General features: G+C 36.7%; 2 protein-coding genes across 3 annotated transcripts; one reads left to right on the top strand and one right to left on the bottom strand.

Annotated features, from left to right (window-relative positions):
- Positions 1 to 10,575: 10,575 nt before the first annotated feature.
- LOC113286058 lies at positions 10,576 to 14,014 on the bottom strand. Of its 2 annotated transcripts, XR_003329082.1 has the most exons (6): positions 13,890 to 14,014; positions 13,422 to 13,571; positions 12,210 to 12,917; positions 11,993 to 12,136; positions 11,090 to 11,762; positions 10,576 to 10,913 (listed from the first exon to the last, which is right to left on the bottom strand). XR_003329082.1 is itself a non-coding variant. In XM_026534776.1 (5 exons), the coding sequence occupies exons 3-5, from the start codon at positions 12,612 to 12,614 to the stop codon at positions 11,388 to 11,390; spliced, it is 924 nt and encodes a 307-aa protein (XP_026390561.1). In that variant the 5' UTR covers positions 12,615 to 12,917; positions 13,422 to 13,571; positions 13,890 to 14,014; the 3' UTR covers positions 10,576 to 11,387. The 2 variants fall into 2 exon arrangements, 1 of the variants encoding a protein (XP_026390561.1); XM_026534776.1 differs by having other exon boundaries at positions 10,576 to 11,762.
- A 9,310-nt stretch (positions 14,015 to 23,324) lies between these two features.
- Positions 23,325 to 23,957, top strand: LOC113291333. The gene is made up of 2 exons (XM_026540880.1): positions 23,325 to 23,502; positions 23,611 to 23,957. Exons 1-2 carry the CDS (start codon positions 23,325 to 23,327, stop codon positions 23,955 to 23,957), a joined length of 525 nt encoding a protein of 174 aa, XP_026396665.1.
- The last annotated feature ends 235 nt before the right edge of the window (positions 23,958 to 24,192 follow it).

Here is a 24,192-nt window from a genome sequence, read left to right as displayed (position 1 = left end):
CTCATGCACAAACCCAGCATTTGCAGAATTTTATTTTGAGGCTGCCTGCTACAACCGACTTATGCCTTGGTTTCCATACTACTTTACAGAGTTTCACACAAGCTTGTGAGATCCCCCTCTCTGATTTCAACATTAATAATGCCGCCCCTCATTACATGAAGTCATTGGCTGCTAGCTACTTTGGAGCTATCAGGGAAAAGGTACTTACTCGCTTTTCTTTTTCTACACGTGAAGCTACTGTTTGGCAATGTAATAGATCTGATCATGCTATGGATTTCCTTATGGCAATACCTATTCCTGGGCTCAACCAGGCAGTTGGTTCCAGGCAGTTTAGCTCGGTCTTACAATATCGTTTAGCTATACCCCTTTTTGAGGAAGGTAATAAATGTACTTGTTGTGGAAAACTCATGGATATCTTTGGAGACCACGCAATCCATTGTGCTAGCGAGGTCGGGCTTAAATTCAGACATGATTTAGTAAAATATATTCTGGCAGACATGTGTTACAGAGCTGGGGTTGTGGCTAGAAAAGAGGTTTCTTTGGGCGTCATCAATAATAAGGATTTTTGGCCAGCGGACATCATGGTTTATAATTGGATAGATGGGAAGGATGTTTGTTTCGATGTCACTGGGGTCTCTCCGTTTACCAGTGCTAAGTCACGCCACTTCGTACCAGGTCACGCCATTTCTGCAGCAATTACTCGCAAGAACACTAAATGCTTAGATGTTTGCACTTCTCTCGGATATGGATTCGGTGTTTTGGCTTTCTCCACTTTTGGCGAGCTTAGTACGAATTTATTAACTTTCCTGAAGAGATTAAGGAATTGCATGGTAGGACATGATGCCAACTTTAAGATAGGCAATTCTCTTTTTCATAGGCTAGGAATTGTTATTCAGAAAGGTGTTGGTGCCCAACTTGTTGCTAGGCTACCCAACATCTCTTGTAATATTGATTTTGATTAATAAATGCCTTAGTGGCTCCCTTTTATAATAACAATAATAATAATAATAATAATACAAGAACTGCAATCAGTATTAACTAAATTATCACATGCAAACTGAAAATGATATCTCTCTCGCATATTTCTTGAATGAAGTTGCTTCTCATCTACCGGTAGATAGGGGGTCAGATTTTACATCCCTATGTGTCATGTATATCTACCACAAATTCCATCCTCACCCTACCCCCACCAGGAAAAATAGGGGGTCCGCTTTAAAATTAAGCCACTACAAACTTGAAACGTACCGGCGTATTTTTTACACCGGTAGATAAATAACATTTTTGTTGAAACATCTTGTTGTCACCTTGACTTATGAAATATACTGCAGAAGAATTTTATTATTACAAAGGGTAACGGTAATCAGGGGCGGAGGCAGATATTCTACTATGGGTACGCAAATCTTTTTGACGGGAGGAAAAAGGGAAAAAATAGGCTTAGCATGGACAAAATTAGGGCTTGGATAGGCAAAAGGGCCAACATAGGTCCGGTCACATGAACCAGTAAGCATGGGGTAGAGAGAGACTGGATTTCCGTGAAAAAGCAGATGTCTCGTGAATATCGTCTGGTCACATCCCATCTAGTCTTGTTCTCGTCCTATCTAGAATCCTAGAATGAGTAGAGTAATGACTATCAACTCTACAGTCCTATAATGAGTAGAGTAATGACTAATGAAACGTAACCGGGGGAAGAAAATATAAGAGATGAGACGTCACCAAGAACGCTAGTTATCCCCCGTTCATAAGAGAAAACCTATAATTAGTATTATATACTAAATAACACTCCTAGTTTCACACTATCTCACACTTCTGCCGATACTTCTCATAATAAAACTTATACGATAGCGTATTTTATGCTAATATTTTGGGATATTCTCGTCTTACAAAGGTATAGTACCCACAAAAAATGGAACAATATCCGAAATACCAAACATCACCATTTGTCATATTTCGGTATAGTTTATTTTGACGGTTTGTAATGAAGTTTTGTTTTTCTATTTTCCATTCTTTTCTATGTCCTATGGACCTGTATTGTCTACCATTGCCATATTAGGTGAACATTTTGTTTTCCACCCATTTTTATATGCGAAGTATATATATGTGGATTGTGGACAAAGGTATTAGATTCTCGCGTTCCAATTTTTTCAGTCTGCTTCTCTTCTCTCTTCTCGTAAAAGATTTTCTTCGCGTAAATGTTGTAGCGAATAATTTCATTATATGTTCTAAGATGATCAATATTCTGCATTTCCGTATAAATGGGGCATTTCCAATAACGACACCAAATTGGGGTATTTTAGCTCTTGGTCCAAACATTTTGTATCCTACTGCCAGTAAGAGATAGAACTTCGAGAAAAGGATGAACTTAAACAGATGAGTGGGGGATAACTAACATTTACGAGTAAAAATTCCGACAACCAGGGTATTTGTCTGCTACTCCTGGTAACAACTCGTTATTGTACTCACTCTAGGATTCTAGAGTTTAAATGGTAGGGTCTAACGGGAAACCGAGGTTACGTTCATCTCGACCCGTCTCTTACATCTTTCGATTAACATGATCGGATAATACTAACAAGAACAATACGATAATAGAAAATCACACACGACACAAAGATTACGTGGTTCACCTTTGTAGGCTACATCCACGGACAAAACCACCCCGAAAATACTCATTATCATAACAATCTATTACATCGGCAAACTTCATATAATCAACTAGTTATATAACCCACTAGCGCTAAACGTTAGAAACAACAAGACATATTACGAAGAGTATATATCCTCTTTTGTTCTTCTTCTTCCATAAACGTCCACCACCATGGTTGCTTCGACTTTAGATAAGAACATGAAGAACATCATGAATTCTAGCTTCCCCCATATGAACCCTAGAAGCCCTAGATTTCTCTCATACCCATTCTGACTACAAGTCTCTCTTCTCACAAAGATTTTATCCCATCACAAACCATTGTAGGACACAACGGTTGTGACCCAAACACTCTCATAAAGAGAGGATTCTACAAGAGAATTAACCAAGAGAATGGATTTCTACTCACAATATAAGCCCTCTTATATAGTAAACAAATCCTTGCTCCCCAAGTCTTAGAACTCTAAGAATGGTCTTAAACCTTAATTAGGAAACCCTAAACTTGGAAAACACTCTACCAAACCATTATACAAGTTTCCTAATCCTAGTAAACCTTATAGACATTCCAAACCCAAAACTGCCCTTTAGACACGGTTTTAACAGCATTAGATCACAATTTTCTGATGCAAAACTGTTACCTAAAGTCTGTTTTCAGCCATATGGTTTTATATACGGAACAAAACCCCAACAGGGTCTAGTGGTCTACTACCCCTGGTTACAACTCGTTGTTGTACTCACCACTCACCAGTAAAAATTACTCACCCGATTATTAAACTTTGTATCCTACTTCCAATAAAAGAGATAGAACTTCGAGAAGGGGATGAACTTAAAATCTTAGACATATGAAAATAGAATTTTAAACCCAAAACACAGGTGCAAAACGAAACTTTAAAAACAAAAAAATGTGAAACAAGAAATTTTAGCAAGAAAAAAAAGGTGAAAGCAAGTTTCCGCTTCGGACAAATCTTCCCTCAAACATAGGAGCAAAAAGAAATTTGCACAGTAAAACATGTGACAAAAGAAATTGCTATGAAATTTACGAATATACCCTGCTCTAATACAAACTTGATGTTTCATGCGAAAATCCATATTATCACCTATTTCCATGTGAAAAATCAGATTATCACTTGTTTACAAGGTGAAAGATTAAATTTTCACCTCTATGGATTCAGTTAAAAAAGGACTTCGTTATGGTTTATACAGATTTTCTTCTGGCAGCTTAAAAACTCCCTATGTATTCTCAGTATCAAAGTAGAATACCATCCTCAGACAATCTGTATTTCATAATATTAAGAACATGTAGTTTCACTGCTAATTCATCTTGTTCCATTACTGGAAAGTTCACAGTTTTATCAAGATGCTAATCGAACGATATTTTTCTCACTTGGCATTCAACCTGCATGTCAAAATATATCCTCATTGTATATATACATGGGTCCCTATATTAAATATAAATATATCTATCTGTGATATAATCTAAAAGATAAATCATCTTAAAATTTTCTTATTGCTAATTATAACAATATAATTGTAGAAAAACTAACAAAAAAAATAAAAATACTCATATCTACTTGTATTAGTATCATTACCAAAAATAGGGTGCACAAAATAAAATAACGTGCAAAATACCATTTTCATAGGTAGGATCGACAGTAAAACTGCAATACTGCAGACAGCTATTCCCTACTCTTAACCTTCACCCCGCCCCCGCCAAATATTTCCCCAAAATTCTTCTCACATAACGTGTCATCACCTTCGTGGTCCAATTCAATATTATTTTTTTGTTCCAAAAGAATGGAGGTGATGGCCTTATGCGTCATTCCTCACTAAAAGGGTGAAATTTGAGGGTGTCTAGCTAGTTAAGGATTAGACGAGGCGACATGTGATAAGACCCCAAAACATATTCCCATGACGTGTGGCAGACTCGCAAGGTCCCCTACCTATTGTTTACTGTGTTTTGTGTACTTAAAGGGTGGCTATGATCAGAGATGGTTGATGAGTGCCAAATAATGTATATATTTATCCCTTTTTGTTGGCATTTTAACTCATCTTTTGTGCATTAATTCTACATTTTATCCCATATTCTGTATTTTCCTTGTTTTCAAGAATAAATATTTTCTTAATTAATTTTGCATTTTTAGGTAATAAATAAAGTCTGGATGACTTGCGGAGCAGAAAAGAGCTGAAGAGTAGTGAAAAGCCGGAAGAAATTACGCAAGGAAGCCGCAAAGAATGGAGCGCACGTCCAAAAAGCTAGGAATGGGCTCAAGAAGGAAGAATTGTTCTTGAAGAAGATATGGGCTTGGCATACCCAAGGCCCAAAACCCTTACCCAAACCCATTTTCTATATCCATACCCGCCTCCATTCCCCGACCGTCAGATTGGATCGCATCTGCATCCTACGGTCGCTTCTTTGCCTGCGCATCAAACCTCGATACTTCCGCTTAACACTACAACACCTAACTCCCATCTGGTGCCGTTAAATTCGTTGTATCTCGCAATCCAACGGTCGCTTAATCCAGTATCCTTGACGCCGTTCGATTCCTTCCAAATTCCACCATCCACCGCTCAGCTTCGCCGAACATCGAACTCGATGATCTCGCTACACACCATAGTGACCGAACCCTATGACCTAGCCAAACATCCCCTTCTTCCCATTCTATCGACCTCCTCCTTCTTCTCCACCCTATTTGCAGACCTACCACCACCACCATACCTCACCTGCTACCACCTCGCCACTGCCATCGCCACCACCTACTCCATAACCACCTAACCACCTCCAATTCAGTAAACCCATCATCCCATACTGCAAAACCTATTCACCTAGCCAAAATTATTTCATCAAACCCACACTCACGCCACTGAACCCTAGGGTGTGGATTTGATGAAGCAATTCAAGCTAGACACGGCAATTGACAGCGGAACAGGGAGCAAAAGAAGAAGATAAAGCATGGTTCGAAGAAAAATTCAGAGAATTAGGTGAGATTTCTCAACTTTCAAAAAAACCCTAATTTCTCAATTTTTGGGGATATTTATAGAAAACCCTAATTTTCTGTTAGGAAGGCATGGAGGAGCTAGAATAGGGATGTGGGTTCGAATTAGACCCATTACATTAGGTAAAATCATATACCTAATTTTACTGTTCAATTGGGTAAATTTGGGAATTGGGTGTAAGAACCCTAAAATGTAAATTGGGTATAAAAAGGGGACTGTGGTGTGTGTAATTTTCATGCTGGAATAGCCAGTGTCCAGAACTGTTATGTTCTGTTAATGTTTTTTTTTTTGAGTCTCTTCAATTTGTGCTGTTTCATGCACTGTTCCTGTTTAATCATGTATGTGTTCTGTTCAATTTGTTGTTCATGTTAAGCTGCTGTTAATGTGATGTTTGTGATGTTTGTTCCTTCATTGTTCATCTTTTGTTCATTATTTATGTTTTCCTGTTCTCTAATGTTCTTGTTATGTATGTTCTAAACCTCAAATGCTAGGACTAGATGAAACCATGAATCAATAAGATAGTCTTCATCATGTGCAGCTCATGTCCAATGTTGTTAAGCCCTTAGACTAGTTGTACTTTAATCAGACAATTAGTACTTTGGTAACTATTTTAGCTGTGAGTAGAATATCCCCTAGGTTAATGGTGGATTCAACATCCTAGTGTTCTTTCATCACTCATGTTTACTGTTTTGTGTGAATGTTAGGCTAAAGCCTTTAGAGCATTGTGTTGATTGAGCAGTGGGGAGAAACTAGTGCTCACTAGTGACTGTGAGCAAACTAGTTCTCTTCCCACTCTAGTAGTATTCCTAGGCTCACCTTCACCATTTCACCTTCTCCACACTCCTGCCCTTGGCAACAGCCTTGGTTTACTTCAATACCATTGCTTCACATCATCTTCACTGTCACCTTTCTCTTACCACTTTCTTTTGTAACTTACTTTTCTTCGTTGGCACTTTGCCACTGTTAACAATCACCATTTCACTGCCATTGTATATGCTTCCATTGTTTCATTGTCTTTACCACTGTCACTTTAGTGTTTTTGTCTCACTGTTTTCTTATTCACTTCATCTGTTTTCTTTCTCTGTTTCTTTTCTGTTTTCATTTCACTGTAAATAGCATTGCATTGTAAATAGCATTGTCTTCTCTAGCTTCCTTTGCCTCATTAGAGCCATTGTCTTGGCTTGTTAGCTTACTGCCCTGCCTTGGCCATTGTCTCTTAATTGCATTCTGTTTTGCAAAGGACCAGCTCATTGTAAGGCCAAAGGCCCAGTCCACTGTTGAGTCAACCAAAGCCCACTTCATTACCAAGCTCAGTTCATCTCATTTCCAAGGAAAGGCAAAGTTCAGGTGTAAACCAAAAGCCTAGCTTAACCTGAGGCCCATCCAACTGAGACCAAGGCTCAGTTCACTTCAAGAATATTGAGCCCAGACCACTTGAGTACAAAGGATCAGTTCACTTCATTGGTACTCAAAACTCATTGGTACCAAAGCCCATTGTTATCACCTTAACTCAAAAGCCCAATAGCAATTTAGAACCCAAAATAGCTAGAAAACTCCAAAACACACCCAGTCTCTGTGGATCGACCCGTACTTGCACGAGCTACAACTGACGACCGTGCACTTGCGGTATTACTGTAGGCCCGCGTTTTATTACGCTTCAAATTTTATACATCTCCGGGCCCACCAATGGTCGGGGATAGATTTGATGGAATGAGGTGAAATGAAGGTTTTGCAGGGATTGGACCATTGGAGAGAAGCTGAAAGCGATATGAAGGTGGTGTTTGGCTTATGTTTGATTAGGGGAGGAGACAGGGTATTGGACGGATGCTTCAGCTGTTGATGTGACGTATGGATATGTCGTTGGATGTTGTGGAGCTTCTGGGTGTTGAACGGTTGTATATCTTGGGTCCTCTTGGAAAGTGTTCTTCTCGTCCCTACATTTCCCCCACTCCCTTCCTCCATTAGGTGGCAGCGATCTTAGCCCTTGATCCTTGGGATTGGAGTTAACAGGGGGCCCTTTTATGTGGCATCATACCACTATCTGCTTGCCACCTAATGGGGAAAACGGGTGGGGGAGAGGAGTGGGGGAAGTGTAGCAAAATCGGATTTAAAGTTGTAAACCAAGAAATACTGTGTAAACCACGGTCAGTGCTCGGGAAAAATGCGAAAATGCTACTTGTCTACCAAAAATGCTAGACTACCCTAGACAACCCTAGAGTGAGACTGGATTTTCGTGGAAAAAAGACGAGTCTGTACATACCCGAAGAAGGGTATTGTCCGTAGAGGTCTATTCTAGTTCGTAAAGTAAAGAAGGGCCTTATCGCTGGAGGCATATTATTCTAGTTCGTAGAGTAAAGAAGAATCTCGTCCCTAGAGGTATATGACTAGTCGATTAAGGAGATTTAAAATTTTAAACCTTGAATTACTGTGTAAACCACGGTCAGTGGCTCGGTGTTCGGGGAAAATGCGAAAAAGCTACTTGTCTACCAAAAATGCTAGACTACCCTAGACAACCCTAGAGTGAGACTGGATTTTCGTGTAAAAGCATACGCCTCGTGACTCAATGGTGATATCAAATTTCACGGTAATAAATGTGTAAAAAGAAATTTTTGTAAGAAAAAAACGGTGATATCAAATTTCCTCAAAACATAGGTGCAATTAGGAATAATTTTTTTCTTAGCAAAAAATAAAAATAAAAAACAAATTAGGACTAATTTATTGTCATTTTATTTTTTCTAATTACCTTCTCTCTCATTTTCATCAATTTTCAAGGTTAAAAGAGCCCGGGTCCAACTATAGTAAGTCCGTATTTATGTAAGGAATGTTGCTGACAAGACCATTCCATCTCTCTCTACATGCTGAACGTACCAAAAAAGGGTCTTGTCCCTAGGCCTAGATTAGAGAAAAGCATCTATGAGAAGCAACGTCCTGTAAGAAAAATCTTAAAGTTAGAAACTTGGAATTGTGCATAGAATATACAAAATTAATGACCGTAGACCGAAAACTAATCTCAAAGTGAGTTTTAAAAAAAAAACATACCCAACAAACCCAAATTTTTAAAGCAAGGAAGTTTTGAGATTTTATTTTGGTTGTAATTTTGGGTTTTTTTCTTTGTTGTTTTCCCTTTTTTTCCCCTGCTTGGTGGCTAGCCTTTGAGCTGTTTTGTAATTCTGCTTCTTTCTTAATATATCATCTATTTACCAAGCAAAAAAAAAAAAAAAATTTACAAGAACTGCAATTAGTATTAACTAGATTATCACATGAAAATCGAAAATGGCATATATCTTTAAACATCTTGTTGTCACCTTGACTTCTGAAATATACTTCAGAAGAATTTTATTATTACAAATGGTAACAGTAACATAGGTCCGGTCACATGACCCAGTAAGTATGGGGTAGAGAGAGACTGGATTTCCGTGAAAAAGCAGACGTCTTGTGACTCTCGTCCGGTCACATCCCATCTAGTCTTGTTCTCATCCTGTCTAGATTACTAGAATGAGTAGAGTAATGACTATCAACTCTACAGTCCTATAATGAGTATAGAGTAATGACTAATGAAACGTAACCGGGGGAAGCAGATATAAGAGATGAGCTGTCACCAAAAAGCTAGCTATCCCCCATTCATGTCCACTAAAACTTTCCACAATGGGACCTTCCCCGAAACCATGGAACACGGCTTGGATTTTTCATGGAAAACATCAATTTGGAAGCCATTAAACTTGATATTCCCCAATTTTTCCACACTTGGAATACAATGGATTCTACCATAAGACATGCTCTAATGCCACACAAAAGAGCCCCCTGCTAATCTCAATCCACCCATCTTTGTATGTACAGTACGCTGATAGAGAGAAAACCTCTAATTAGTATTATATACGGAATAACACTCCTAACTTCACACACTCTCACACTTTTTCCCATACTTCTCATAATAAAACTTATACGATAGCGTATTTTATGCTAATATTTTGAAATATTCTCGTCTTACAAAGATCTAGTAGACTAGTACCCACAAAAAATGGAACAATATCTGAAATACCAAACATTACCCTCTATCATATTTCGGTATGGTTTATTTTGACGGTCTATAACAAATTTTTATTTTTCTATTTTCCGTTCTTCTCTATGTCCTATGGACAACCTGTATTGTCTACCATTGCCATATTAGGTGAACACTTTGTTTTCCACCCATTTTTATGTGTTAATTTCATATTTTTCCTAAATATTTTAAATTAAAATTAAAACTTTAACTTGAATTTTGAGTGAAAATTTTGTTTTCACCATTATGATTTCGGAAAATTATGGTATATTTTCAACATAAGTTGGGTTATGATAAACCTATAATTTTGTAATAAGATTTTTCCCTGAACCCTGAACCTTTAACTATACATGCAATTACAAAAAAATTATATATACAAAAAATTAAAATTAAACCACTAACATATTGACAAATTTTGTTTTGGGATTCTTACGAAGTATATATATGTGGACAAAGGTATTACTTCCAGTAAAAGAGATAGAACTTCAAGAAAAGGATGAACTTAAACAGATGAGTGGGGAATAACTAGCATTTACGAGTAAAAATGCCGACCATCAGGGTGTTTGTATGCTACCCCTGGTACAACTTGTTGCTGGACTCGCCAGTCAAAATTACTCACCCGCTTTGTATCCATTTCTAATAAAAGAGATAGAACTTTGAGAAGGGGATGAACTTAAAGTCTTAGACATATGAAAATGGAATTCTAAACTCAAAACACAGGTGCAAAACGAAACTTTAAAAACAAAAAATGTGAAACAAGAAATTTTTGCAAGAAAAAAAAGGTGAAAGCAAATTTCGGCTTCATGACAAATTTTCCTTCTAAACATAGGTGCAAAAAGAAATTTGCACAGTAAAGCATGTGAAAGCAAATTGATATAAAGTTTACGAACATACCCTGTGCTAATACAAACATGATATCTCATGTGAAAATCCATATTATCACCTAGTTCCATGTGAAAAATCAGATTATCACTTGTTTACAAGGTGAAATATTAAATTTTCACCTCTTTGGATTCAGTTAAAAAAGGACTTCGTTATGGTTTATACGGATTTTCTTCTGGCAGCTTAAAAACTCCCTATGTATTCTCAATATCAAGGTAGAATACCATCCTCAGAAAATCTGTATTTCATAATATTAAGAACCTATAATTTCACTTCTAATTCATCTTGTTCCATTACTGGCAAGTTCACAGTTTTATCAGGATGCCAATCGAACGATATTTTTCTCACTTGGCATTCAACCTGCATGTCAAAATATATCATTAAAAAAATAATAATGCACCAACGTTATCTCTTATGGTGAATATTTTGGAAGCGATTTACTTGTTTTATATTGAGCCCTGGTGGTACACTCGCCGAAGTATAGTGGTGAAACTTTTACATTTAGCCAGCGTTTCGAGGTTATACCGATTTCATACCTGTTGAAGATACGCTTCACGCTCTTCTTGTTCCCTTTGTTGTATTTCCAGTAAACGTTGTTTTTCTTCCTCTTCTTCTCTTTTTTGTTGCTCTAGTAATTCTTGGTTTTTTCGTGCCTCCTCTTCCATTCTTTGTTTTTCCAGCATTTCATGCTTTTTTTGTTCCTCTTCTTCCTTCTCCTTTTATTTATCCAATTCTTCCATTTTTTTTTTGATGCTCCTCTTCCTCTTTTTGTTTGTTCTCCAGCGACATGTGTGTTTCTTTATTCTGTTGGGTCGGTTGGCTTAAGGTAGGATCTTATTCGCTGTGTGAACCAGATTCACTGTTTCGTATATATTTTAGTATATTCACTTGTTTATGGATATGATGCTCCTGTTCTCTGTGTGGATCACTATCATCATTTTCTTGTTCTCTACGTGTCTGCCCTTTGTCTTGTTCCAAGATATCTTCTAAAATCTTCCGCACTATTTCAAACTCTTTTGGATCCTCGCTTAAACACTTCTGGATTTCACGAAGCTTTACGTTTATTACACTTGTTTTTTGTTTCTGATCATCTACTTCAGCTTGAAGTTGTCTAATCCTCTCATTCAGCTTTTCCACTTGGGACATCACGTGAAGTGGAGTTATCAGATTATTCTCCAATCCATTCACAACTTGACAACCAAAATTTTCCTACAGTAAAGATAAAAATCGGAAGACATTTTTTGTGAAAATGTGTTTCTGCACCTTTTTTCTATTTCATACCAATTCTCAAACATTGTGTTTGCACCCTATGCAGCTGTGTGTTAATAATTTACATTCCTTTGTCAGGTTTATCAGAAAGTAACTTTCCTGTTTGAAAATTATTACTGGCACCATATTTAAAGAACAAAATAGAACTAACAAATGAAACTTTATATTACCTTTATATCTATAAATTTTAAACTGTTAAGAGTGTCGATAGTCCTTGATATCATCTTTGTACTCCATCTCGTGAATCTTGGGAACCTTTCGGTGCAGCCATATCTCGTATTGATTTTCTGATTACTTCTATCCGCATACCAATACTGAGAAATAAACACACGAAAGTTAATAATCAGTAAAAACTGAATTTTAATGAATCGAGAATTTTTAACTTACCAAGAGATAAAATGCGCATCCATCGATCTTTCTATAATCGCCATTCGATTTCTGAATACCATGCATCATGTGTTTGTGGATCAGATGAGGCCAGCTGATGTTGTTTATAACATCTATGATTTTTACCAAGGCTAGGTAGCTACAAGACATACTCGATCCTCCAGTTTTTGTAAAGAAAACTGTAAAACACAAATAAAGCACCAAGAGCCTAACAAGTTCTTCATTTTCGTTCGCATTTGGACTTTTTAGAATTGCTTCTTTCACTTGAACATTATATATTTGACTGGCTTTAGCACCACCAAAATACTTCTTGCACAAGTCATTATCGCCTGGACACACTTTTCGTGTCTCTAGTAAGTCTTGCTTACCATTCTGCAACATTCGCATTCCTAAATTCAAAGCCATTTCTTGAGGAGTTGACTCATATACTTCTTCTTTCGTTACTAGGAATTCTCATTTTACCGTCTTGTGACTTTATATACGAGTCGGTCAATTTCTTTAGCCCAGCTTGTGGTATTTTCAACTCATCTTTAGTTATTTGGTTGTTGATAAACACTTGTAGTAAACTCCAAAAAGTAGTTGTAGCTAACAGATCCCGTTGTATATCATTCAGCACTAATATCACCTCCTCCTTGCCAACAAAGAGATCGTGCAAGTGACCCAAGCCTGCTCTAAATGTCCACTATCTGCTACTTTTTATTGTATCATCTATCTCGGATAATGATGTGATGTGTTATCAAAGATAAAAATTAACAACAGTCAGCAAATATACTTATCAGAGAAGCGTCAATTAAACTCAGACGCCACACAATAAAGAGACGGCCACTTTCAGGCTTTTTGTGCCAATGTGGATGAAAAGTGGTTTTCCACCGCAAATCTTCTTAAAATATTTAGTGCAAAATATAGTTAGCATGATTTTTGAATTACAACCAGTCAAAAAAACAATTGCAGTCAGCTGTGAATAGGTTTTTACACAGTGCCCCATAGGTGAAAGAAGGTTTTTGCACCATCAGAAGATGAAATAAGGTTTTTGCACAATCAAAATGAAATTTTTCTAGCGCAAAAATTCACTGGTATAATTCTTTCTGATCAACCTTTAGTCTTTGTACCACGAATTATTTTATTGCTAAACTTGGTATCAATAAATCCAATTCAATGGAATAATCTTTCTTCACTACTTACATGTTATGTGAAAAATAAAATAGTACTTACCTATTTCAGGTTCTTTGCTTGGAGTTTTTCCCTGTGATTTTCCTTTGCCTGACAACTTCCTCCATTTTTATTTTCTTCTTCCGAGGGCTTTCTGGTGTTGTTTCATCGCCACCTTGTCCTTTGTACCTCTTTGTCCAACTCCTCATTAAACTAAATAAAAATAAAACCGAGAATTAGAGTTAGAGTATGAAAACCTTTATAAAAATGAAACCTATAATTAAGGTTACAGACAAAGGGCAATTGGTGATTTAGAAATGATACAACACAAATGGCTATAAAAATGATTTAGCCATTTGTGATTTTTACAGACATTAGAACAACGGTCCACAAGAAAGAACCAGAATCTGAAACTGAAAATAAATAAAAACAAAGGAAATTCGGAATGTATTTACAGAGATTATCAGAGGACTTAAAATGAGAATTCTGAAATTAAATAAACCAGTAATCGTTCTTACGGATGAATCTTACAATTTTATTGGAGAAATCAAGGTGAAACCCTAATCTTTCACCCAGAACATATGAGAGAAACCCTGAACTCAGAACATGTGAGAGAGAAAGAATTCTTCGCTAAGAAAAAAACCTCTCAGAAGTCAGAACATGTGAGAGAGAAAAAATTCTTCACACAAAAAAAAACCACTCAGAAGTCAGAACATGTGAGAGAGAAAAATTCTTCACACAAACTTAAAAATGTTGGGATAAAGAAAAGGTTAATTTAGCATTGTAATTCGCATTTAAGAAAGAAAAAAAGGCAAATGTTAACCTACGATTCCATGTACAGTATAAGGTAACAAAGCATTAAATGTTCTTGGGTATCTAGTATATTTATTTAGGGAGGCATTTGGAAATAGGGGCGGAGCCAAGAATCATGGGAAGGGGGTGCAAAATTTTGCTACGGGTGCAATCAAAAATTTTAGGGGGTGCAAAAATGCAAAAAGGGCTTGTTTGTTAAAAAAAAATTCTTCCAGGGCTTGAAATGGGCTTTGGAGCCAGCTGGGCAGCGGGTGCAAGTGCACCCCCTTGCAATGGGCTGGCTCCGCCCCTGTTTCGAAATTGAGCAATATGCGTATACTGCTACTATATATCAACTTGTACCATTTTTTTTGGACTAAATCCGCGGTTAACTCGCATCTGTCCAGCATCACCCGCTGATCCGCGGATATGAAATCAGCGGGAGACTGGGACAGACACGGTTGGATTTTCCAAATCCGCAACTTTGACGGATTGGACGCGGGCGACCCCTTATCTGCATTCATTCGTCCGTTGCACACCCCTAGGCGAAGGTAGAAGCCGCACCAATCACCAGAGATTTGGCTTGAACAATGAGATCGGGATCTATTTCGATTCTTTTGAACATGTGTATCTTAAAAAATACGAGCATTACGCTGGATACATAAAACAAACCTGTGTTTTCTTTTTTCAATCACAGATCAAATCTTTTTTTTACATGATCTAGTATTTGCCTTAATTTTGAACTTCTTTCCAACAATAAATGAAATTTGTTTAATATTTGTATGCCTAAAATGCAACTCAGAATGAGAGTAATTGTAAGATTACTTTCTGTAACGTGCCAAACACCATCACCTCTAATACGTGTAATTGAATGCAGTGTAATGGGACAACCTGTGATTGAATGCAGTGTAATACAAGAAAAAATGTGTGCCAAACGGACCCTAAAGATTTCAATTCAGGGGTTTACATGTGGGTGTACGTGTCCTGAGGGAAAGGTGGGGGGAAACGGTGGTAGTATCACACAGTAAAATGCAGAGACCCCATTGGGGCATTTCATCTCTTGTCCCAAAAAAATTGTATCCTACCGCCAGCAAAAGGGATAGAACTTCGAGAACACGATGAACTTAAAGAGATGAAAACAAAAATAATTTAAATACAACACACAGGTGCAAAACGAAACTTACATAGAAAATAAATGTGTTAAAAGAAATTTTTGTAAGAAAAAAAAAGGTGATAGCAAATTTCCAGTTCGTACAAATCTTCCTTCAAAACATAGGTTCTATTAGGACTAATTTATTGTTATCTTATTTTTACTAATTACCTTATCTCTTATTTTCATCAATTTTCAAGGTTAAAAGAGTCTGGGTCCAATTATAATAAGTCCGTATTTATTTTACGAATTACTATATAAATAAGTAGTATATTAAATGTTGCTAACAAGACCTTTCGATCGCTCTCTCCGCATGCTGAACGTACCAAAGAAGGGTCTTGTCCCTAGGCCTAGATTAGAGAAAAGCATCTGTGACGCCTATTCCTATTCATCCTATTCATATTGCAAACATGAGATTTTGCCATATATTTGCACCCACTAATACTATGGGTACAGTGGGTCCTCTTTCTCTATCTCTTGCGGGATTTACATTCAGGAGAAAGTTACGGTCAAGCTATCATTTTCGCTATGGGTATGCCAAACTTCGAAACTTATATGGTTAACCTACGCTTCCATGTACAATATAAGGTAACAAGGTATTAAATGTTCTTGGGTATCTAGCAGTAGTATTTATTTAGGGAGACATTTGGAAATTGAGCAATTTCTTCAAACAGTTCAATTTCACCATTCTGTTCGAAACAGATTCAGAAAACCTTCTGTTTTTCGTCACATCCGCTACTGAACCCCATTGGCACATCTCGGGATGATTGAAGAAATAAAGTATAGAATACGACAAATTCCGCAGGTCGCTATCCAACATAGTTATAAAGAAGGAAATCAAGCGGCGGATGGCTCGGCAAATCAGGTGGCAGACGAAAGTCAAATGGGTAACTTTTCAACCAAAATTTGGGACCATGAAATCCTGGTTTGTATTAGTCAAATTATCTTCCATGACTCGGTGGGTACCACATACCCACGTCAAATTGTAACCTAATCTTCTATTAATAAAATGCATGCTTCAAAAAAAAAACCATTCTTTCAAGACCCCCAGATTTATTATACAGCTACATGTATTAAAAAGTATTAAATCAACATCATACGATTCATACCAACCTAACCCCCTAGATGAATCTGTGTGCTTCGAATTCAAATCGAAGTTTAATGCGTAGTATATAGTAGGGATATTTAGAGTTGGGGTCTCAACTTTGTGACCATCTTTGAGTTTGGGTCCTGGGAAATTTTAATTAGAGTTTGGGTCTCAGAACCATAATTGACCGTCTTGAAAGTTATAAATAGTGATGAACTCCACATTTTAATATTAATAGATTTTTCTAGTCATACCATAAGAAATTTACCTCCATATGTAGATACAATAGACATAATCGGAAAATTCCAGATCCTGTTACACTAAAATTTAAGATAAAGAAAAATATGTATTTATACTCGTTTGACAAAAGGATGTAACTTTTTAGATTGTCATTGCATCTTTTGATTTACATATGCTTAAGATCTCGTTACTATGTGCACCTTGTTGCTGAAGCTAAAATATTTCCAACCTGTCAAGCATGTTTAAAGCTTATTGTCGACCATTTTTTTTTGTATACTTCCCTGTATTAATAATTTTGTAAAGTCTGAAGTCTATTAATTATGGAGTTTTTGTTGTATATGTTAGAAAATGGTGATTGCATTACGGGACTCTTTATTTCGGCGTTTGTATGCTTGTTTTTTGTTGTTATGGGTTTGCCAGGATGTTCTTGCCTTTTTTTAATCTCTCGTTTGTATTCATTGGGTTGAGGTACCCCTTTTAAGTACCTTTCTTTTCAATGAATTTTCTCTTTGACCTATCCAAGAAAAAAAAAATCGTCCATTGTTTTTTCAAGGTTTTTAGGTTAAAATAATTGATGAACAACTCCAATTTTGATCGATCTGATGGTGTTTATGTTTTGTTGGGGATTATAAGTACGAAGTATTCAATTATCAACTCAATTATGGAAATAAAAAGCAAATCGAATCAATCAAAAATAAATAAATAAAAAGCATTGCACCCAATTATATTTTTAGCCCCCATTGTTATGATCATCACATAGGAGGACAGCCTTTTGGTTGTCCAATAATACATTTTAATAGGTCCCCTTGAACTTAAGCATTAATATGTCCAAAATAATAATGCTACTAAAAACATAATTCATTCTCAACATATTATTTAAATTTTATTTGTTTTTCCTCCAAATTTATATTCAGATGTTTTCATCCCTTAGTTCGTACTGTATCAAAAAGTCAAAACTCATCTGAAATCTACATGCATGTACTCTTGAAGCAGAAACTGTAGGTTGAGAGACTGGTATGAACGAGTCTACAACTCTACATGCTAGAGCAAACATGATTTAACAACATTGAAGCCACATATTTGGCCATCTATAACCTAAGCAAACTCTTGGTTAACCTGAGTTAGAGGATTTTTTGTTTTTAATAAAAGAATCCAAAATCGGGAACCTTTGATTGATTTTTTTTAAAAAGGAGGATGGTACAGTGATGAACGAGCAAATTACTGACTCCAATATTTGGGATGATTGAAATTGCGTCCATATCAGTTTGGTGAATATGTCATGAGGTACTGCAATCTGTAATTTGAACGCCTCAACAAAAAGGAGAAATCTGTAATTTGAACTAATTATTAATGTCCGACCGGTTACAGCCTTTAAAACCTGTTTTCCTCTCTTCAACGATGAACTTTTGTGGTGAAGCAATGATTTTATTTTAGTTGCAGTTATAAACTTCTGATGACGGGTTTGAATTTGATGGTCGACTTGTTCAATTCTCTTAATGGGGGAAGAATAAAAAAAACAGTGGATAAAATTGTGTATGCTGAGCTGTGCTCCCCCGTTATATGCTTCTGTTTTCGATTGTTTTGTAAGCTTAGTAGGAATGTACTATTAAAAACCGATGAATGGATAGTTGACTTAGGTTAACTCAACAGTGTGCTTAGGTTATATGCCTCAATGCTGCTAGATCAATATTTTCTCTGGCACCGCTAGAGCAAAAAAATTGTTATAAAGCAAACGTCTTTTATGATGGATTACTAGTAAGCATCGCATAGAATGAGACTGGGGCCAAAAGCGTACGTCTCGTCTTCTCTCAAAAATAATTATTCTCTTCTTCCTCGCCCATCTTCCATAGTCTCGCGAAATAATTATCATTTAATCTTCTGAAAAATGAGTTATCAGAAACAAAAAAGTAGGAAACCTGAAGCCGCTACTGATCCCAAGTTCTCCAAATCAACTAATAAAGGTATATTGAAAGTTGAAAACATTGAACCTGTTGAAGAAACCACTGAATCCGTTGAGATAAATCCATCAATAGGCAGAAAAAGGTAGCAAGTGTTGATATAAACTCAATCCTGTTACTTTCTTTTGTCCTAAGTTTGGTGTATTAGGCTAGAATATTAAACATGGTGATTTTCAGGGTTTTAGACGTCATGTTGCAAGTCATCATGGACGATGGACGACTGTATATATAACGATACTTATGTTCGGCATTGTCGATTCAACTCTACCATGAGTCCATGACGACCGAGACAAATGCTCAAAGCCTCTAACTATCTCATATTTGTGTCATGTTAAATATAATCCAGAACACTGATTTTTTTACTCTTTTTGAAGCATTAATACTCTTTTTGAAGCATTAAAATATTAATAGGGACTTGTTGAGGATTTAGTCTTTAGCAAAATATTTTTCTTTTGTCAAACTTTAGAAAATTGTTGGTTTATTTTTAGTATTTAGGATTTTAAGCGTTTGTGGCGGAACTAGGATATCAAAACGACGGGGGATAGTATGCCTGTGCCTACTGCCTAGCAATGTAAGAGGACTCTCATCCCAGAGCCCTTGCTAAGAAAGAATATTATTAATCTGTATATCCCCAGCAATAACAACAAGAAACATCAGAATCATAGTGGCATACTTTCCTAACCAAGAACATGACCAATATGCCCATATGAATTTTACTTGCGTTTGATGTTGTGGGAAATGGTCCCTATATATACATGGTAGTGTTGTTAACACCGGAATCATTACAGAGTTTGTTAAGATCATACAACCATCATCAAAGTTAAAAAAAATCCCCCCATTCTTGACTGAAACTCCTACCATTACAATTTTTCCAACCATACAAGAGACCCAATGGATCAAATCCGTATCATTAAAAAGCAGTTTAAGTATGTTAACTAAGTTTTTGAATATCCTCTTACTCGAGATATTTTGTTCTTGGAAAAACTAACGTGGAAGCACATGGTGTATTATCTTATAATTCAGGCTTCAGCAGAATAAGAAAGGAAAAGAAAAGGCTGCTTCTACTTCAAAATCCCCTCGCCAAGAAAAGGAAAAACACACTCTTGAACAAGATTTGGTAAATAGAGTAAGCAATGATGCGGATATTGTAATTTTTTTGAATAGTGATCAGAATCCTATGAACAGTGATCAGAATCCCCTCAATTATATTGAATCAGAAGAACAAGAAGATGATGAAGAAGAAGATTATGATGCGTATGTAGCTCGTTGGGTTCCAAAAAAGGTGGCTGAACATGGATATGATATTAAGGAATAAGCAAAAAAATTTATCAGGGAATCGGATGAAAATGGCGACCACATAGGTCCATCTAGAGATGCACAGAAACCGTCCCCCAACTCGTGTACCGTCCTCTGTACACCCTTAGGTCCAACTAAGGTGAAGATAGAAGACAAAGTTGCTGAGAAGAATGGAGGCGTTGATGATGCCGAGACGAAGTAGGAGTGGAAGAATATGACGTCATCAATGAGATTGATCCCTTTTCATGTCTCTTATGTGTTTTCGTTCGTTGTTATTGGCTGTTTTTAAGTTATTATTTAGGACAATATTATGTAGCAATGTGGGCACCGTTGATCCCTACAAAAATCACATGAGTCACCCGTAATACCTGGTTATTTGGATCTCTGTATCTTCATTTGCTTCTTCATTTTGACCATCTTTTCAAACAAATTTACTGAATTCTACATGCAAAACAAACTGTTGAATGATGTGACGAAACTTCACATAAATTAAATCAAACAACCAAAACAAACACCATTAATTCATTAAAGCTGTAAACCGTTTGGAACTTCATACTTGTGAAAAGTTAATGCAGTGGTTGGAGGGTGCTGATGGATCAGTGGGTGCTGGCTTCGATTCCTAATTTCCTACTACTAACTTTGGTTGATCACGAGTTTTGATGTTTTAGAATGTGTTCATTTTTGTGGGTACGTTAGAGATTTGAAATGTGAACATATCGTCGAAATATTAGCTTTGAATACGTTATCGTTTAATTTTGATTCAAAAACAATACGTCCAAAATGTGAGTGATGAGTGCCAAATATTGCGTATTTCTACATCTTTTTATTGGCATTTTTTTTTTGGTAATTGGAAATGTATTAACACAAACTAGAGCTTAACAAATCTGGGGTAAGCTCTCACCATTAAGTCATTTTTTAACAGCTGAACAATTCTTGAATGTGGAGTTCCTATCCACACACCTTCTATATCCTTAGATACAGCACCTTTGGCTAGACAGTTCGACTCTCGAAACATATTCTGTATTTTTACTATTGGCATTTAACTCATTTTTTGTGCTCTAGTTCTATATTTTATCCCAAATTATGTATTTTTACTGTTTTCCAGAGTAATTACTTTTACTAATTTATTTTTTGTTTTTAGCCAATAAATAAAGCTTGAATGAATTAAGGAGCAGAGAAGTGGTTACAACGAAAGGAAGACAACAAATCCCCCTTGAAGAATGTCGTTTGCACCTCATCCACATGTGAAGAATGTCGTTTGAACAACCCAAAATTAGAAGTGGGCTTGAGATATTAGCTTTGAAGAAGCATTAGGCATGATAAAAGTGAAAGAACCCAAACCCATATACATCAGATTTGATGTAACTGCGCAACATTATACTGTACTTCATCTCCTCCCCTAATCGTGCAGAACCCAACTCCACCTCCGTTTCCTTCTCCTCCTTCCCGACAGAACCAACACCCATTGCAGTCAGCTTCCATCAAATCCATCCCCGACAATCTCTGCTCACGGCCACCATCACACTCACATTCACACTCAAGTTCCTAATTTCATCTCTCTCCATCTTATCTTCTTCCTGTAACCCTAGAAGTTAGGATTGAGAGAGATAGAGTTAGGATTATCTTCAATAGCTAAAACAAAAATCAAATTAAGCTGCAGAGAAGAAATAGCAGAGGGTACAAGAAAGAACGAAAATGATAGATATCCCAGATGGCGGAACTGGAAATGTTAGCTACCCCGGGCTTGACCACCATTTTACCCCGGGCTTAAGCCTAAAAATAGTGCATTAAATTTTGGCCCGAAAAAATTAGGTAGTAAAAAAAAGGTATTTTTTGGGCTTTGGGGGTGGCTCGAGCAAGGGGAAGCCTGCACGTACCTCCGCCCCCTAGTTGTGCTACATACTGGGTGTGTTTCACCGAAAACTACACCGGGAGAGACAAAATACCTGGGACCTACCAGAAGATTATAGGGGGTGATGTTTTTTAATTACCGTAGGACCCATCCTAAATGTGTCTCCCGGTGTTTTTTGCGGTGAAAGGCTTAGGTGGATATATCATTTGCGTATATATTCCCCACTCTAATAATGCAGCTCTGTTGTGTAACTTGTGTTAGATAATTGGGCATTTCTCCGTTATCTTAGGTAGATCAATCTTGTAGATGTAGGTGCTAATTTGATTGTGTCCTGTATATAGCTAAGTTTTTAGTTTTATTTTGTAATCTGTACCTAATAGCCTAATAGTACTACTCAAAACGTAAATATTAGGCTATTAAGGGAGAAATGCCCTTACATTTTGAAAACTACTCAAAATATGACCTATTTATTATAGGTGAAATTCCCTTACATTTTGCGATCCCTCTGCCCTTCCCAATCCCGATGATAAACACGCTAGGTAACGACTGTGCGAATTCCGTCGGGACGCAACAAAGTGTAAAACTTCGGTGTCTAGCATCTCTGTAACTAGTTATGACTTAAAATTTTATCATTACTACAAATTACAAAACAATGAGCAGCTATGGCAAACTCTTACTATGCGACCAAGTAATCTCCTTGCCTAAGTTTTTCTATGAAAAGGAAAAAAAAAAAGGCAAACTCTTACTATGCAGGATAAAACTATTAGGCTAATATTAGGCTATAAAGGCATTTCAAGGATAAAACTATTAGGCTAATATTAGGCTATAAAGGCATTTCACAATTGTTTACATTTGAGTAGTACTATTAGGCATTTCACAGCTATGGAAAACAGTGTACTGCACTTCATCTCCCTTATTCTTGTACTACCTAATAGTACTACTCAAATGTAAATAGTTGTGAACCGCCTTCATAGCCTATTATTAGCCTAATAGTTTTATCTTGCATAGTAAGAGTTTGCCCTTTTTCTTTTCCTTCATATAAAAACTTAGACGAGGAGATTACTGGGTCGCATAGTAAGAGTTTTCCATAGTTGCTCACTGTGTTGTAATTTTTTGTAATTTGTAGTAGTGATAAAATTTTAAGTCATAATTAGTTACAGAGATGTTAGACACACCGAAGTTTTACACTTTGTTGCGTTCCGACGGAGATCGCACTTCCAGTACCTAGCGTGCTTAGCATCGGGATTGGGAAGGGTAGAGGGATCGCGCGGACCTTATATTGCGTGCTTAGCATCGAGATTTGGAAAGGGTAGATGTGGTCTCATCATCCTCTCACACGGTACCGACGCTCGGTGCTTTGTTTCATTGTGTCAATCATTTCCGTTATTCTCTTAGTTTGAATTGGAAATGGGAGTCCGATGGGTTTGGTCTGATTGAGTCATTTTTAAAGGGCATTTTGGTCCAGAAAATATTGAATCTAACTCACAGATAAATTAGCGAGTTGAGTACGAGTTTTTCATTTTTATTTTGAGATTTTATTCTCTCTCTAGAAAAAGCACAAACCATCCCCACCAGTACCACCACTACCACCATGGGAATTTTCATTCATGATCTTCCAAATCACTACCCAGAAACACAACAAGTTTACTCAGTAATCATAGACGATGATCGAATCAGAACAATCGTCACTAAGCATTCTTCAACAGTTGATCACTGGAATAGCATGATTTACAGTGAATACAATGGAGTACTAGATAATCTTATCGTTGGTCTTGATGTAGAATAGAGACCTGCTTATGGCCGTTCCAGAAATCCAGTAGCAACATTACAACTCTATGTTGGTCGTAGATGTTTGATTTTCCAAATCAAACATGCAGATGAAATCCCTTCTTCTCTTGTTGAGTTTCTCGGAGACCCTGATTTTACATTTGTTGGGGATGGGATCGGTGAAGATGTTAAGAAACTTGATGATGATTATGACTTAGAAGTTGAGGTTGTTTTTGATCTTAGGTGTTTGGATGCTGATAGGTATAATTCGAAGGAACTCAAGAATGCTGGGTTGATGGGATTGGCTGGAATTGTATTAAATTATGGTGATACTCAAAAAAAACCAAGGCATGTTACTATGAGTAACCGGGAGGATTATTTGCTTTCTCTCGATCAGATTAAGTATGCTTGCGTTGATGCTTATGTTTCTTTCCAGATCGGTAAAGAACTCATCTAAAAATGGTGTGAATCGTCGATTTCCGGTTCTGTTCTGTTTTTTTTTTTTTTGCATGCTTGTTTAGGAAGATGTTATTAGGTTCTTAGTGTCTTATGCTTTTTTTTATTAGTGATATAAAAGATGAAGTTAGGGTTTCAAGGTTTTGCATGCGAGTAAAAGAAGATCAATTGTTATCTAACAAGCCTTTGATTAAATTTAAAAAAAAAAAGTGTACGAGTTTTTCACTCCCTTGATC

This window comes from Papaver somniferum, chromosome 6 (assembly GCF_003573695.1).
Source record: "Papaver somniferum cultivar HN1 chromosome 6, ASM357369v1, whole genome shotgun sequence".
Lineage (NCBI taxonomy): Eukaryota > Viridiplantae > Streptophyta > Magnoliopsida > Ranunculales > Papaveraceae > Papaver > Papaver somniferum.
Note: the sequence above shows the minus strand (reverse complement) of the source record. Positions and strands in the feature narration are given on the sequence as shown.